This window comes from Hermetia illucens, chromosome 7 (genome assembly GCF_905115235.1).
Source record: "Hermetia illucens chromosome 7, iHerIll2.2.curated.20191125, whole genome shotgun sequence".
NCBI classification, from domain to species: domain Eukaryota; kingdom Metazoa; phylum Arthropoda; class Insecta; order Diptera; family Stratiomyidae; genus Hermetia; species Hermetia illucens.
Genome location: NC_051855.1, coordinates 14,015,622 through 14,033,822, shown reverse-complemented (window position 1 = coordinate 14,033,822; position 18,201 = coordinate 14,015,622). Strand labels below are relative to the sequence as shown.

The 18,201-nt window shown below is 37.2% G+C and overlaps 1 protein-coding gene across 1 annotated transcript; it reads right to left on the bottom strand.

Moving 5' to 3' along the window:
* Nucleotides 1-356: 356 nt before the first annotated feature.
* Nucleotides 357-17,517, bottom strand: LOC119661046. Its single transcript, XM_038070239.1, has 8 exons — nt 17,320-17,517; nt 16,916-16,924; nt 15,349-15,392; nt 9,984-10,231; nt 8,341-8,457; nt 6,100-6,480; nt 5,489-5,810; nt 357-4,743 (listed from the first exon to the last, which is right to left on the bottom strand). Exons 3-8 carry the CDS (start codon nt 15,367-15,369, stop codon nt 4,480-4,482), a joined length of 1,353 nt encoding a protein of 450 aa, XP_037926167.1. The 5' UTR covers nt 15,370-15,392; nt 16,916-16,924; nt 17,320-17,517; the 3' UTR covers nt 357-4,479.
* Nucleotides 17,518-18,201: the final 684 nt, after the last annotated feature.

The window sequence follows — 18,201 nt, the reverse complement described above, 5'->3', positions numbered from 1 at the left end:
TGCTACTCATTTGTTAAACATAAGCAACGAGAAATAATATTTCAGTTTAATTTACTTTTCTTCATAGCTTCTATTGGTAGATATAAAAACCTAAATTAATTAATTATAAAAGGTTTTTCCTTAGACTTTCCAATTATTTTTCCAAAAACTATAGTGGAGTTCAAATTGCGAGTATTAAAGAATTGTAATAATAATAATCGTTGGCGCAGCTATCCAATTGCATCAGGGTCTTGAAGTGTGTTAGAGCACTTCATTGAAGATCTTAACAGGGCACTACAGAATTACAGTACCCTATAGGAGGCAATATGGTCAGCACTAGCCGTTCGCCCGAGATTATCACCTTAATTCGACTCAGGTACTGATTCACAGCTGAGTCGACTGGTATCCCACTGCCAGCAGTGGGATTTGAACCGCGAACTTCTGTACGACAGCTTTGTACTCTAATCACTGAGCTATCCGGACACAAAAGAATTGTACACACGTTAAAAATCGAATATTTCAGTAGAAATGAGCAACTCTTTTCGCAATAAGGAGTTCCACCCGCAAAAATATGTTAAAATTATGGAAGTGATAGTTGAAAGGAAACGATTCCTCGGAATGATATGGAAATTTATTTCCATCTTATACACGCAACATAAAGATAAAAGCATCGAAAAAGTAGATATATCGAACAAACAAATCTGTCACCACTTACCTATTAGATAGCCCTTAGAAGACTCGATTTTATTTTACAGATAAAAGAGAAAGACATATTATACAGGATTGCCTCGAAAAGGAATTCTGCTTGAAACCGCGTTAAATTCAGGACGTAGGTGATTTATAAGTGCGTATCCCAACCACTGCAATTTAAGTAACGCTATATCGTTAGATGGAAGAATAGCACGACCTCTCTGTCTTTGCCTATTAGCAGTACTATCTTAAGAGACTATTCAACGCCTTCTCCATGCCAAATCCGACTTCGTCTATCAGTGAGCACTAACTTAATTAACCAGTTCTTCGAGAGATTCGGTATGTCTGCATCCACGGTACAGTGTTTTCAATAGCATTACCTCTCCGAGTCCGGGGTGAAAATAATGCGAAAAATCGGACCTGGCCCGAAAATTCTAAGAGTCTAGGGCGAAAATTATGTGCCCCCATATTATCCATTTTTCCATTGAAATTTCTATTGCGGGCTCTTGAAAAAACTCCGGACCCGGAGGGAGTTCCCACTTTCCATTGTAGCTTAAGTAATGAGGAAGAGAGTAAGTAGCTCTCGAAATACATATTTGTTAACTAACAAAATATATTGCAGTAGGAGAAAGCTACCTAGTTTTATTCAAAATGTTAGATTTGCAACCCCTCCCTAGAGAAACGTCGAATATTATCGTTAATTATTTAAAGGATATGTTACAAAAGTATCAGTTAACACAGAATAGGGAACAACGCAGTCCGTTGTGCTCTATGGCGCGGATGTATGGGATGGGAACAAGCAGGTGTATCGTAAGCGCGTTGCTCAAGTGCAGAGACAGGGTGTTCCGAATGGCGTCTGCTTATCGCACTGTCTCAGAACCGGCCCTGATGGTGATCGCGGGAGTAATCTCCGTTGCCATCCTTGCCAAGGAGCGTAAATCTACAGCCGCAAAGGCGCAGACTTACTAACTCGGCGACGTCCTTTTCTCCACCCCAAGAAAAAAACACAGAAAGTAATTTTATTCAGTGGAAATAATACCAATACCAATTTTGGCGGTTCAACTAGAAAGGGTCAAGAAAATGTGTTTTAAACTGAAAGGTTTTTTGGGTAAAGATAGTTTAGGCATAGGATATGCGCCACATGTCGTTCACATCAGTAGATGTAGAGGTTGTTGAAGTTAAAATATATTCATACTTCTACCTCTACAGAGGGTGGAATTTTTCAAAGAGATAGGCGGGAGATATTGATGTTGAGTATCAGAGAGTCAATTTCAGATTTTTCCATTCCCAAATTAAGAAATTTCCATTTCAAATTCGGAATTTTTTCAATGTTCAACTGTTAGGTATGCCAACATGTTATCATTGGATAAGGATGCGGCTTATGCAGTGAGAGGAATATGAGCTACCCAACAATTTTCTATAATTGTTTGTTTTCATAGTCTGGGAACAAATACAATCTCCTTAATCTTTGTTGTTTTTGATGACTTCTAGATATAAAATCGGGTTTCAATCTTCATTTTCGTAGAACCCAAGCTAGTTTAATTTGGCAATTTGACCGCACCAACAGTTCAAGGAGGAAATGTGACCCTCATAAAAGCCATGAGTAACTAAAAAGTAGTCCATTTTAAAATCATCCTTGTAGGAAATTGTAATACAATCAGTTTCAAAGAATTTTCGACGGAATTGCAAGAAAAAATGGAAAACACCAACGGCATAGCTATTCATAGAACATCAACAGTTACGGTGAAAATGAGTGGGTCGGGTTTAACAGCAAGTACCCTCCCTCTCTACTCCCCGCAAGTAAATCCAGCAGAGAAGGATTTTTCTAAAACCAAATTGTTTGTGGAAAACATTCTTTTGAATGCGGATATTCAACAATATCCTCTTCATTTCAATATTATCGAGGAGAGTGTAACTTCAATAGAATCGATCAACTGCGCTGACTGAGTGCACTGCATAAGCTCCATCCTTATCCTTGAAATTGAAATTCTGAATTTAAAATGGAAAAATCTGATTTGGAAATAGAAAGATCTAAAATTGATTTATAAGTCATTTTGAAAAATCTGAATTGATTTGAAAAATTCTGAATCAGAATTGCAAAACCTATATATGACCATCATATTAAATACATATTATATAATATCGCGCTAACACAATTCCGTGAAATAATTTAACGAGCTGAATATTGTGAAATGATCCAAATTAAGCTCTCGTATTTTCCGAAGCATAGTAATAATAATAACAAACAATAGCAGAATTGAAAGGCGGGAAAATTTCATTCAAATTTTAGGCAAGTAGGACAAATGAACATTATTCAAAGCTTCCGTGGATTACCTATCTTGAAAATTCTTCCATTTATTCCTCGTAGCTTATTTCTCCAATATTTTCCGATATATCTTATCGTATACAGTATCACAACCATTCAAAACTTTCTTGGTAAATACAACCACATTCCCTCTTTTCCTTTTCTTTTCCAAAGCAGAAAAGCATTAAATTGCTATGAAGTGTGGTCCTCTACTTCTCACTATACTTTCCATCGCACCATCGGCTACTGATATTTGTACGAGTATGTATTTATGTATATACATAAGGAGGAAGAAAGCTAGCAGGGGCGTTACCTAGTAGTTGTATCAAAGAAGGAAAATGCGAGGTAATTTTCTCTGAGGATATGAACGTGATTTGAATTCACATCCCCTGGTATGTGCGTGATGAATACAGAAAAGTTTTTTTTAGAGGAAGGTAATTGAAAAGGAAATTAATTATATTTAGAATAGAACCAAATATCAGGATGATATCAAAATATGTTAAAGACGCTGGATAATAATTTATGATGACATAACTAATATTGGGAACGCTCTGTTCGAATCTTCTACGATAGGATCAAGGTCAATCAAGCCCTTTAAAATAACGAGAGGACAAACATACTTGATTATTGGTATCTCTTCTTGAAGTCCTTTCAAAGTTAAAAAACGACACAAGAATGCACTTACATATATATACGCATCAGACACAGATTGACTATTGCAGTTCTAATCGCATTACTATAATATTTTGCATTTTTCAATATCGAACATTTGTAGGTTGAAGCTCAAGCATATGCACACATCGAAAAAATTATTTTGATATCTTTTTTTTTTTTGTTTTTCCCCTACAAAATTTCCCTTAAAATCATGAGAAAACGTACAAGACATCGAAAGGTAAAAACGAACGAACATATATCTACATCTAAGACATGCATCACAGAATAATCTTATTGTTACAGTTTGTATGTTTTCTAATAAACCCAACCAGAAATAAAAGGTAACTCTCGGCTGGACTTTCTTTCATGAAATATTCGGAAGAATAACGCTAGGGAACAGGGTCATATGTAGGTAGCGAAGGATTTAGGAGAGAGCGGGATTGGGAAAAATTGGAATTCGTCCAAATGTCGTAGATTCTTTGTATCGTAATGTAGAGGTATGGAGTGTCGTGATTGGGGTCATATTCAATGGACCACATCCTACGGTGAAAAATAAAGTAAAATATCCTGTGAAAAGATTACAATTCCGACTATCCCGATTATTACTTTCAAGTGTACATTCCAATAGTGTTGAAATGTGTGACATATGCAATCAATGTACACTGGACGTAGCTTTTTGCAAATGTAATATAACAAATTTAAATTTGAAAGTTCAGTTATAAGCTTCCAGCTCTTCTTATAGATAAAAATTATCAATTATACGGCAATAATTATAATATACATAATTTTTTTTAGCTTTATCGTTAAGACTTTCAGTTTTCGCTTTAAAATTTCACTCACTTTTCATAAAACTAATAAAATAGGTTTAGAGTATGACCATCTTGATTCAAATTGAGTTGATTATAATATGACTCTAAAATGTCCTGAATGTTAAATTGGTTACTATGACGCGACGGCAATGACTTGACTTCAGCCACAAACGGAAGCCCATCATCAGTTTCGTAAACTTCATCATTAGTAACGATATCATCATCGTCATCACTTCTACTTTCATCAGCAGCCTTTCTTAAGTCGCGTTGATAGTATTCGCCAGGCAACGATTGGGGGGCTATCGCCTTTTGGATAATTAACATTTTCTTTTTAATTTGATTATTTATGAAAAATAATGAAAATTTGGATAAATTAATAATGTTCACATCACCATGCAAATAATTCGTGTTGAGGGGGAGTTTGCTCTGCGAATTTTACTATGGATAAAAAAGTTGATCAAAGAGTTTGCCTCCAATTTTGTGTTGCAAACGAAATTTCGTGTGCTAATTCTTTGAAAATGTTTAAAAAGGCCTTCGGTGACTTATCTATGTCAAAATCGTTCAAAGGAAGGTGTGAAATGGTGGAAGATTTGTCTCGTTCCGGATGGTCTTCAACCTCTACCACTGACGATAGCTTCGACAAAATAAAGAAATTAGTCCTTGAAAATCGTTATTTTAGTGTAATACAGTTCAGCATTGATAAAATGGTCCTTCACGGAATTTTACCCAACGTTTTGGGTACGAGACGGATCGCTGAAAGATTGGTTCTGAAAGAACTCAATTTTTTACAAAAGAAGCCAGACTTCCTGAAATGCATCATTACTTTAGATGAGATCCATGCGACCCATGCAGGTCGATAAAAAGCCCTCTGCCACCAATGGGATATGAGCCACGACATGCCGCTACGACAACCTAGCGCTCTAACCACTAAACCACCCCAACACACGATTGGAGAAAAGACAAATCATAAAATATGTAAATCTGTAGATAATGCGACTACCAATTCTTAAAAAAAAGTACAAAGATAAAATTATTATTATGATTGGCTCACCTGGCGATATAGCGCTCGATTTCTTTCTCGGAATATAGATGCACCCGGTTGCCTGTAACCGTAAGTTCTGAGTTGTCCAATCGATGACGACGATCCGGCTGGCAAAAGAACACCGCCAGATCGAAGTGAGGAATGTGTTTCTCCTGCAGAACCACTAATACCACTAGATTGCTTACCAGAAAATATTGAAGGGCCAACAGGTGAAGATTTTTGTCCGCCACCTGGTAAAGCAATAATTGAGCCAGTATGTTCCGCGTCAGGATTTCTATTTTCATCTGTCATTGATACACTTTGCTGTTGCAATTGGCGGCGGAACGCGAAACTGTACAGTAAAAGAGAGTCTTATTTTCTGTTGATAACAATACTTTGGGGGGTTTCTATGAGAGTTTTCATAGTGAAAAATGATGACGAATCCTGCTGAATGTTTAAAAATCCTTGTCGGATTCTAAACATTTCTGGAGCGGCAGATTCAACTCTTTATTAAAAAAATATGGAATAAATAGATAAACAATAAAAACGCATCTAATCATCTAAAATCATGTAGGAAGTATCACTTCGATTCGAATATGCAAGGAAGGCGGATCTCTTATTCTAACTTCCTCTCAACTCACTTTTGCCCATTTGCAACATCTTTGAGGGTCGCCGCCCGAGCTGCCAATTCTTCAGCTTTCCGTTGTGTGGCCAGTTCTCTGGCCCGTTCCGTCCAAATTAATTCCTTCAATTTTTGAAAACTTCCATGATGCGCTGTAAGTAAATTTTGGGTGTTACCACCGCCAACACCTGGACCATAGCCAGCAAATCGAAATTGAATTCGTCGTCGTGGCTCAGTGGATTGCATTTTCGATGATGATCCATCTTGTAGCCCATAACCACCACGCGAAAAATCCTCAATAGCCGCACGATTTCTATCCATAATTGCTAATGGTTCCCGATGAAGAATACGACCATAAACCGGTCTCGTTGCATCACGATAACGTGGTGTTATGCGTACCCTGATTATTAGATGACAAATGTACGAAAGAGAGAATATAATACTATTACTTGGCATTTTTAAAAAAAAAATCTTCAACGATTAAGGTACATTATATAATAGGTACCCTACACAGGCAAGCTGATTGGCAACCAAGTTGCAATCCATTTGTCACAAGCTAAGATCTTGAGTAGTGAAGACTGTGTGATGAGCGCTGTGGTGGGCATATTTGAATTCGTAAATACGAATAAATTCGTACAATGATTTTCTATGAATACGAATACGAATATGTTCCTATTTAAATATTCATAACTACACAAGTGAATACGAATACTTCCGTCTAATGTCTGATGCAGACATTCACCTGGCACAAGCGCAGAAGAAGATGTCCCTGCTTCCAAGTGCTTCCTCTTCACAAAATATTTCTTCAGCTTTGAGAATATCTTTCAAGTTTATATGTACATACATTTTTTTACATCCCACCACCACCAGTATGGTAAAGCAACAATACCGATCGCTTATCATACGATCTCTACTCTTTAAGATCTTAAGAACTAAATTATGTTGCATTATGTGCGCATTCTAACTTGGTTGCCTGAATTGAACAATAATTATGGAAAAATGTTGACAAAATGCAATGAAAATTTTTTTAAGGGAGTCATCCGGTGTGGAGGCAGTTTTTTCCACCATTATAATTTTTTCAGATTTTTCGGTTGGCTGGGTTCTAAGAACGAGACCGGTTATACTTTTCCAGGCAGACATTATGAGTTCTCACTCCCTTACGTTTCTTGCAATATCAGAAATAAGACCAGTTTCGAAAAGCACTAATCACTAATCCCCCTGAAAATGAGAGCTAGGTCAGCAGCAGGTTCCGAAAGATATTGTAGGCATCGTTGTTGAATTTCTTCTTCGGGGAAGTCTGTACTGCGACTCGGACGATGGACTGAAATTATTCTTGATAACGTGTGGGGTATCCTAGGGTTCTGTTTTAGGTCCCTTACTGTGGTTAATTATGTACAATGGAGTGTTGACGCCCACCGCAACCTATTAAACTGGATTTAATCCACAACCTGATGGTCATGGTATCGCTCATAGATTTCGTCGTTATGTAGGCTACGGAATTGTTCATCCTCATTTAAGGGGCTAAAAATTCTTCAGAGGATTCTTCTCTCGAACGCGGCCATGAGTTCGCAATTTTTCTTGCTAAGAACCCAGGTTTTCGAGGAATACATGAAGACTGGCAAGATGATTGTCTTGTACAGTAAGAGCTTTGACCCTGAATCACAATTCTCCTGATTTGCGAAACAAATATATCCTAAATAACTCGGGAAAATTTCAAAGAATTCCGTTGGATAGATTTTGTAGTATAGTGGCACCCGATTTTCAACATGCAGTTTCGAAAAAAACGCATTTAAAAATTAAAATGTGATTCTTAGCATAACATTATGACCATTAATCTGCTATACCTGCTCCATATACCTTCAGTTTCTTCGAAAAGGCCATGTAAAGCCGATTATTGCTCCTTGACTTCAATTTTCGCTTTTCTAGTAAAGTCATTCGAGCGTTGTTCGGATTGACGAGGATCGACATAAATCTGATATATGACATGTTGTCATATATCAGATTTATCGTCTGTAATTCGCGAATGGCTCGGAATATCGAAAAATTACTTTGCCAAAATATTCTACACTATATCCGGAATGCGATTGATAGTAAAAAAAATCGATTTCCCCAACCCGGCACACGGGATGACTCCCTTAACAACTTGCAGAATATCATTAGATTCAATATTACTCAATTATAGTAAGCAATCGAAATTGTATGCAATTAGAAAAGAAACGAAAGAATATCTTTCTATTTATTATAAGAATCAGGAGCTCACCCTCCTATACTGCGAGTTGTTGCAATATACGGCTCCCAAATATTATACGCAAATGGATCCCGATATGTAGGTATTTCGTTTGTTACTTCTGCTGCTCGTGATTGCCGTTTAGAGAATCTAAATACAAGTTCGTATATAAATTCCAATAAAATAACAACACTTTAAACTAATCCTTTGTTACTTAAACACTTCCTTCCATTTTAAAGTGTAATAGCTAAGACAAATAGGAATACTGCATGATATATAGTTACGAACAAATTAGAAGTGTTTTTATCTTATATATTGTATTTTCTGCATACAGTCAAACCTCCTAATCGGACCACCCGGGTGTGTTATGAAGACAGAAGTGGCAGTGGATAAATTATACATTAAGGAAGGGCGACAATTGCATTGCGGGCTATGCCATGCAGTGGAGTCTACTCTACCACGATGGCCGATTTGGGTCGCTCCAAGAGCACTTGGCGTAAAACAGTAGAGGACGAGTGCGAGCGTCTCGGGAACTCGTGGGGGGAGCTAAAGCGAATTTCGCAACTATATATATATATAATAGAATCTTGGTATTTCGCGAAGAAATATGAAAGACTTTGGAAGATTTTTAAAATTTAAAACGGAAAGGGATTAACTCCAGATCTGAGTTGAAGGACAAGGACAATATTGATGAAAATGGCTTATTTTATAAATCCACGCCAGAGAAGACATTGCATTTAAAGAATGAAAGGGATTAACAACGCAGGGTTCATCATCGTCAAGCTTTGGACTAGTAACCAATTACTTACAAATGCTTTTATTAAACAGATTAGGTGTCAGATAAAAATAACCGATTTTTTGGTCATGCATAATCTGAGTTTGCTTTTGTATTCTGTATTTCTTTGCATTTTCTATTCCTTTGTAATAGGACCACCTGCCAATCGGACCGATTTTGTTCGGTCCTGTCAGTGGTCCAATTTAGACAGGTTTGACTGTATAATATAATAACTTATTTGAGCGTTGACAGTGAAATAAATAAGGCAAAACTTATTTCTGATTATTCGCCATGCTTTCAAGATGGGGAATGTAAATATTTAAGGCAAGTTATAAGTGGAAAAAACAGAAGAATTGAAATTATTCCTCCGTAGCCACGACCAGCTTTCTTTGTCAAAAAAAGTACATAAAAAGGACATAAATTTACTATTTAGAATATGAAATCTTGTTCTGTTTGCGGGCGAGCTGACAAGACATGTCGACAATCAGTTTTCCAATAAATACCAGACGCCCTGAAAAGTTCATAGGCTAACACGCGTTGCTAGTAGTAAATGCATATGATTTTTAGGGGAAAAAAATACTGTTGGAGCCGAGGCTTGTTCTTGACAAACATTATTCGCACTTTACACCAGGAAAATCAACCGCTGAGAAATGGTTTGCTAAGTTTAAACGAACTTTTCAGTCCACCTGGTGTTATTATAATTTTTAATTACTTCCGTCGTTGCTGTTTTATCCAAATGTTATTTAATTCGTACTACTACTTTTTTGTTCGCATCTGTATAGTCATAAAATTTTATTATCATTTTCGCTCTTCGTAGTGAGCATGGTTGGTGTCAAGCCTTTCTCGTGTTCACAATTCCATTTTAAAATTTATTTCCTGAGGAAAAAAGACAATTACTCACCGCCACATTGCTCGTAATTCCTCACAAGTTGGCTCTTGTGCACTCAAGGGTGAAGTTTTTGATAAAAGTACTTCACCATTACCGCCTCCACCACCGCTACTTCCAGAATTTCCATTCGTTGGACCATAGTCTGAATTTCTTCCGGTGGCACCATTTAAGGAAGTTAGCTGGCCATTTACCCTATTGCGTATTAGCATTATCACAATGCCAACGATCAGCCAAATATTTAGGGTTAAAAGTTGTTGTGTCTGGGGGTTTGATAGACAATAAAAAAATAAGATTCACTAACTATATATATCTCCTGAGGTATGGACAACATTTAAGGACAAATAAAAAAAGATATGTGCCGTTCGAGTAACATTAAATTAGGAAGATGACTTTTTTTAATGGGAAACGATTGCACTCAGTCGCACGCCAAGGTGTTGGACGTGTAATTAAAGATACGCTATATATAGACACTAGCCTGAACATCCAAGTCGAAGAAAAGCGGCTTAAGAAAGGAAACCACATTAGGAGGGTATCAGAATCAATTTTCTTTTATTGGCTAGACCGTTAACGTAGCTTTTCCAGAATACACTGCAGAAATTTAAAAGCGAAATTCACATTTCTTTAGATTTTATGAGCATAGAACCGGGCAATTATTCAATACAGGCTCAGACTCGAGGACCCCTTACCCGCTTTATGCGCTAACTTAATCTTATAGCGCTATGTGAATAGCGTATCTATAAACACTTGGTATCATTCCATTGCATGAGTACATTTGTTGTTGTTGTTGTAATCGTATTTTGTTGGTAATTAACGCTTTTCTCAGAATTATGTTTCCCACATTTGCGGGAATTCTAGCTGAAAAAGTAATTAAATTCGGAGGCATGACTCTTTACAAAATTCCCAAGAATAGGAATCAACATTTGGGATGATACCTTGTGTTTCGGAGGATGCTGTTTTGTATAATTAGTGAAAAAAATGTTGAAATTTGATATACGGTATCTGTCCATCGAAATCTAAACGGTGACCTTTTTTAAGAAAGTTTACTTATCACTGGGTAAAGTAATGTTCGAAGTGTGGCAGGTGGATCAAAACCGCTTCATCGCTTGGTGTTCATCAAGGAAGCGTTCTCTCGCCACTCCTCATTGTTCTTGTGAATGGACACCGTCACAAGGTACATCCAACGTCCAGCGCTCTATACCACTGCTTTATGCAGATAATGTTGTTTGGCGACAATATAGCGAAAAAAAGGATAAAACAGTGTAAAGTTATAAGAATCATTTAAGTTTGGCGAGGCAGGCGGGCGGGCCGGAAATTGTCTCGAAGCTTAGTCCTCTGATAAGGAGGCAATGCGCGTCAGAGTGTCTCACAACACACGAAGGACTTAATCGAGGGATTTGGCTGAGAAGCCATTGGCCTTGACATTGCATCCAATGATTTCTATCTATTTCCGAAGTTGAAGGTACGACTAGGCGATCAACAATTCAAGACCGACGACGAGTTGCAAGAGGAAGTTTCCAGATTTCTCAACGGGTTGGCAGCGGATTTCTTTGAATGAATTCTTGTGCCTGAAAAAAATGTGTTAACCTTATTTTTAAACAACCCTCGTATAAATGGAACCTGTATCAGGTCCGCCTCCAGGAATCTGCCAAGGGATTATGGGGAGTTGAGTTCGAAGTATTTTTACACAGAAAAAAATGTAGTTCCGTAAAGTCAGGCTTTCATTTCATCAATAAAACTGGGAGAATTCAATTGGGCGTCCTCAAACCCCGAATTGGAGAAATATTACATCTCGTGTCAGAACCCTGTATCCATAGTTCTATGCTATTATTACATTCCGTCTGTGGGCGTTAAGGTGAAAAGATAAAACTCTTTCGATACCACCCAACACCATGTTTGTGAGAATAGCTTTATTTACAACAAAAATAAACTTGGCTACCATCAACATCGAAAAAAATCGAAAGCTCATCTCCTTCCCTTCCGCCAGTTGAATGTATCGTTTTGATTTGAACCCGAAGACACATAAATAACATATTTCTCTCACCCACAAAATTTCGAAATTTCACTACGTTTAGAGTAGGTAATATGAAACTTTTCATTCTTCACAGAATATCGTATGAAGAAAAGGATGTTTGCTCCTTCACACCATCATCATTACACAACACATCACCATTCATCCTTCGTTCCATCTTCTATTTTCTTCCTTGGAGTGCCAACGAGCCCAAAGCAAAATGCCATTTTTCAACAAATACAAGCACACTAACATATACTTAAGGACACATATCGTATGGCAGGATATTTATCAATGAAAAGTCCTCGTGACATTCAAAGACGGTATCTTTCTTAGAGTATCTTTCAATATACTCGTAATAAGGGTACTGTTGGTAAAGGTAAAAGTTATCTAATATTCTTTTCCTTTATTCCTAGTATAACCTTGGGGTCATTTCCATGCAACCACATTGACCAATTGGGTCTACTATGTTAAGCTCTATGGTCAAGCTAGAATTCTATGATCAAGATTGATTGCTCTTGTACTGTATTTACTTTACTTAGCTTCTTTCCGATGTAAATCTTCAGGAATTACTAAAGCATTCAATCTAACATTCTTTTGTGGATGACATTCGCTAAGTGACTAAAATGAATAATTGGAGAAAACTACGTTAACTTATTTATCTATTAATTCCAATTTTATTAATAGAAAAAGATATTCCAATGAAATTTGAGTGAAGCTATGTAGTTATTTCCAGAATATCCCACATATAATATATGTCATCGTAATTACTTTTAAGTTGCTACTTGAAAATTGGAACTCCTTTGTGCTTATAAAGTAATTCGACGTGTTTTGTGGACTTATGGCATTTCAGATACGAATTGTTGCAGATATTTAGTAGGTGAATGAATATCCCATCTAAATGCGATGATATTCATATATGCTACGGTATACCTACGTGGGACGCTGAGAAGTAAACACAATAAACTCGTCAGAGCATTGACGCACTTAAATGTAAGAAGAAAATGAGATTTGGAAGCTTTCACGAAAAATAGATAGGTTGGCGAGTGAAATCAATATATGGTAGGATATTTGGCAAAATGTAACATGAAAATGTATAGAGGAAGAGTAATAAAGAAATAAACAAGTCGGAATATCGGAAGCTGGAGGCTTCGGAAGACCTATTAAAGGTTTTTGGGCGCACATTTTGAGCCCTCACTCCTCTATGTTTCACCCGGTATCAACAATATAATTTGATACCTCCCACGACTATATTCTGTGGAAAAAAAATTACACACCCCTTTCACATGTACGGAAAGCGCCTCCAGGTACAGCAAAAAAGTTATCCAACGGAAGACTACCAGTTCCCACGGCAAAAGATGGGCGTAGGTGAACGTGTGAACCGTATAAGGGGAACACTAAAGTCAAACTGAGTAGAAATCAAGTATTCATTGAATGTAAAGACATAGACGAGATCACTGCAGAGAAGAAAATTTGTCAAGCTCTCTGGTCTCAGCTAGGTATACCGTCAATTCAGGAGACTAATATTCGGCTACGGAAAGCGTAATACGTAGAGTAAGACTACCTCTTAAAGCGGCAAAAAGAGCTATCACCGCCAGCAAAGTCCGAATCGGTTGGGTCGTCCGTCGGCTACGAGAGAAGATTTCACTGAAAAGATGCTTTAGAGTGTCTCGAGTCTGGACACATTGCCAAAAACACGACAGGTCCGAGCTGTACCGCAAATGCGACGAAGAGAGGTGTGGGCGTACCGTATGCGTTAACCTCCGAACAAAAGGAACAGCGTCTCGCTCACCCCGAAGATCTGCTCGAAATGATGGTAAATGATTTTGGATTCGATAACGGATGACGAGAGCTGGTGCTTCGCCTATGATCCGCAAACGAAGCTCCAGAGAGCAGAATGGTGTGGTCCACCAGCCTTGAAAAAGATGTCTGTTCCAAAAGTCGAAAGTAAAGACAATGCTCATTCTTTTTTCGATAGCAAAAGGATCATTCACCACAAATTCGTTCTAAAGGATCATACTGTCAACGCCGGGAGGGGAATGGGGAATAAAGAAACACATTCGCCATTGACAATACCCCGATCCAGCCTGCACTACTAATCTTTTTCAGATTTACCTAGGTCGACCCCCTTGTGACAAACTAAGTGTACATTATAATTTCCTCATTAAATGGCTCTCAGGGAAAGGATTATTAGTACTTAAGGAATATTAGTAATAACATAGTATATTTTCATGAACATCTTGAGTTTCTGGGTCCATTAGACTCTTCCAGGCCATTACTCAGCTAACAAATTTCACTTATTTTCAGGAATACAACGAAACAATTCAACCATAAAGAAATGCTATAAACACTGAGAATATGTAATTCTTCCGTGTCTTTCTCTCCCGTAACAATTCCATGGCTTGTGCATTTACTGGCAATATATTGCCATTAATTTAGTTCACGTTCGAAAAACAATTTGATATATATAGTATGTTATATAGATGAGGACGTATTCAGCCTGGAGTAAGTAATACACCAAATCGTATTTAAGATATAAAAAAATTCAATGGTAGTTGAGAAAATTAACCTTATTGAGGTAGAGGTAAATGTACTTTTGAAAATTTGTTTGTTTCCTCATTTGCTTTTTTGTGTCTACAGTATCTGGTAGTTTACAGATACTTTACGTTAAGTACGCAGCCATTGACGCGGATCTAGGAAATTTGGTCCATATTTGACCCATCGGATCTGGGAGTCATCGGGAAACTTTAAGATTTCCATTCTTTGAGTATAGATTGTAAATGGTTTCAATCTTGGAGCAATGCTGACTTCATATGACAACAGTTCAATTAGCATTTTAATCGACGTTGATGATTGTCTTCCAAACCCACTAGCAAACTGGTTGTTTGCTTAGATACATATATCTAACCGACGCATCATCAGACGCTCAAAAATTCAAAACAAAAGCTTCAGCATGACTCTTCCTGTATCTTATTTGTTTACGATATTTCTATTTGCCAATAAAGAGATATTCATCTCAAATATTCATTTTTGCAAGAAAATGTAAGAGGATTATTCACGACCTTTATCTTTTTTGTGGTTATTTCTGGTTAATTCATATATACAATGGAAAAACGAAGGCGATGAATAATGGTAGTCACAGTTTATATAGATAATATTTACGCATAGCGTAATGTCCTTTTTCTCTTTTCATTTTGGGATTACGTTTCATAAAAATCTAAGGCTATAGGAAGTAAACGAAGATGGTGACTATTATGTGGGTTCCATTTTTAAATACGGAAATTGGCCGTACTTTGAGAAGAGTGGAGGCACATATAAAGGGAAATTAAAGGTTGAACAATAAACAACATCACGCATTTTAGCACTTACCATTAACTGAATATTAACCATAACTGTCTGTGATAGTGCACCTGCTAAAAAAAAGTTATTAATTGCATTTATTTAAGGCATTAATATTAATATGTCCTACATATTATTATCTCGAGACTTCGAAAATATCATACGCTTCTGTATAAAAAGTACCCGGAAACGGCAATTTAAAATAACCACTCAAAACGGATCGGTAAAAATTTTTCTTGCTTAAGTTGATATACCTTTCCTTAATTATCAAAAGACCAAAATGAGCACGGTCTGCCAGTTTGTGGGTTTACAGCAGCTGCCAATGTCAGTCTACCTCAAAAATGCTCTGCGAATTTTACTATAGATAAAAAAGTTGAACAAAGAGTTTTTCTCAAATTTTGTGTTGCAAACGAAATTTCTTGTGCTAATTCTTTGAAAATGTTTAACAAGGCTTTCGGTGACTTATCTATGTTGAAAACGCAAGCATATTAGTCTTACAAATAGGTCAAAGAAAGGCGTGAAATGGTGGAAGATTTGACGCGTTCTGGACAGCCTTCAACATCTATCACTGACGATGACATCGAGAAAATAAATAAATTAGTACTTGAAAATCGTGATTTGAGCATAGATAAAATGATAGTTCATGAAGTTGTTACCAACGTTTTGGATATGAAACGAGTAACTGCAAGACTGGTTCCGAAAAAGCTGAATTTTTTCGCAAAAAGAGCATCGGAAAAATGTCGCTGGAGACATGATTTCTCGTGGACCAGACTTCCTGAAACGCATCATTAGAGGAGATGAGCTCCATGTGATTTTTTTCTCTTTCCTAAATTGAAATTGCCACCCCATGGAACCCGTTCAAATTTTTCGAAATTGACATCAGACTTTTTCAAGTCAGTTTGATCGAGTCTAAACTTGAGAATAATGAAGAAATTACAAATTGTAAACGTAAACACAGTGACTACTAGTCCAGCTAACCAAAGGTTTTGAAAGTATCTCATTTAAAAATTGTTTAAGCCATCGTCACCTCCTGAGTGACCAACGTTACTTCCTGGGTCACCCAGGATATCCTATTGAAGTCCAAGCGTACAAGAAATACTACGGTAGATATATGCCTGCTTAACTTGAAATAAATCTGGGTTCTTCATTGTTGTAGCCAGTTTAATATTAGTAGTTTTAGCAGACGGAATAGAACCACTACAAGGGTTTCACCGACTTCTCAAGATAGAATATACATAGTATGCCTAGATGAACTTGACATGTATCCAGGTTCCTACTCATTTTATCAAATTTGAATTGGTTTAGATGGCTATCTAAACTGTAACGGACATTTTTCAACTTTATCCTTAACTATTGTCTCCAGTTGTCGTTGACTGTACAGACCGATAAATAGTTTGCAGTTAGTGGTCAGTAATCAGGACTGCTAAATATACGTCGATATCCTTCAGAGTATAGTCAAAGTTTTAACTACTATCAACTAAGGTTCAGTTACGAAACTAAACAAACTTTCCAACAGAAGCGATTAATGATTTTATAGCTTGAATCAAAATTACTACTACATATGTTATGAATAAGGTGTTATCAATAATAAATTTACCTAGAACAACTGCTGAGATTCCACTGTTAGTCAACTAAATAAAACCACACAAGCACATATGCGAGAAATTGAAAAAAACTCACAAAACCAATCAAAATATAACTAACACTGTCTTCGAATTAATTGCTCTGTTAAGTCTTGGAAGTTTTGAGTGATTAATTCGAAGAATGGGTTTTTTTGGTATCTTTCTACTAAAGATTACGTGAATATGAACGCGTTTCCTGGCTCACTTGTAGATGCGAAAATTTGCCAGGTCCTTTCTAGATAAACCCCGAAAGGATAGTGCACACACTAAGCCGTCTTATTTGTTTGAATCAGCTTATATAACTACACAAACTTCCAAGTGTAAAGAGTCAATTATTACTTAAATCAAAGTGAGATATCACAAAAAGGAAAATACACACCGTAAATTCTGCTAAGGGATAAACTGAAGATGTGCAGTGAAAATTGGAGTGTGCTCTTGATGCCGAACAAATGGTTACTGTCGTCGTTGTACGGCCTGATTCCACAACACCGTGCCGTTCCGTACCATACAGACAGAATTGAATGGCAGGAACCCACTAGGACTACTAGGAGTATACCACCAGTAGCTCCAGGATAGGGAGCAGCAACAGCACGAACGAGCAGGCTGCTACTTTCCAGTCACTAAACTGAACGAGTAGAGCTTTACAAAACGGAAGCGCGGACCAGTAGGAAGCTGTGGAGTGAGAATGAGCGGCAGCAATAGTCATTTGACTAGTCAAAACCTCAGTCTTAGTTTATATTAAAAGCAAACAAAGATTCCTCTACATACAGGATGGGTTTGTTCAATTGCCATAATTCATCCTTATTAGAAGCAGGCATCGATTCTTCTTATTTTCACCCTTTTACTATAAAATTCCAAATCTGAGGACAAGAGGGGCTATGTGGAAGAAATTGGTATTGAGTTGTTGCTCTTAGGGATTCACACCCTAGTCATTCCCTCCATGCTCCTATTACGGGTTATTTTCATAGGCGATATAAATCCGTCAACCGCCCTCTCATTCGTGTCACTATATTGAACACAAACCCAAAGCGGAATGTGGAATAGCGTGGGTGGTATAAAAGGCGAAATAGTAGTCAATGGAGAAGGGTTGTTATGAACGGAAATTATGTTATAAGTGTTTATTGCTTAATATACGTTCTACATTTACACTATACGAAACCCAATTGGCGCACACCTAAAAGCATAAGTAGAACACGGTTTAACATTTACTCACAGACAACTACGCCCAATCCTTGATTTCGTCCTTCCATTCCTGGCTTCC

Excerpts from the sequence above, each read along its gene's own strand:
- LOC119661046 (XM_038070239.1), bottom strand. The coding sequence starts at position 15,369 with ATGGTTAATATTCAGTTAATG. Across the intron at positions 5,811-6,099 it reads GATGTTGCAAATGGGCAAAA|TTTCGCGTTCCGCCGCCAAT; the intron begins GTGAGTTGAGAG and ends TTTACTGTACAG. Across the intron at positions 4,744-5,488 it reads ATCGAGCGCTATATCGCCAG|GCGATAGCCCCCCAATCGTT; the intron begins GTGAGCCAATCA and ends ATTATCCAAAAG.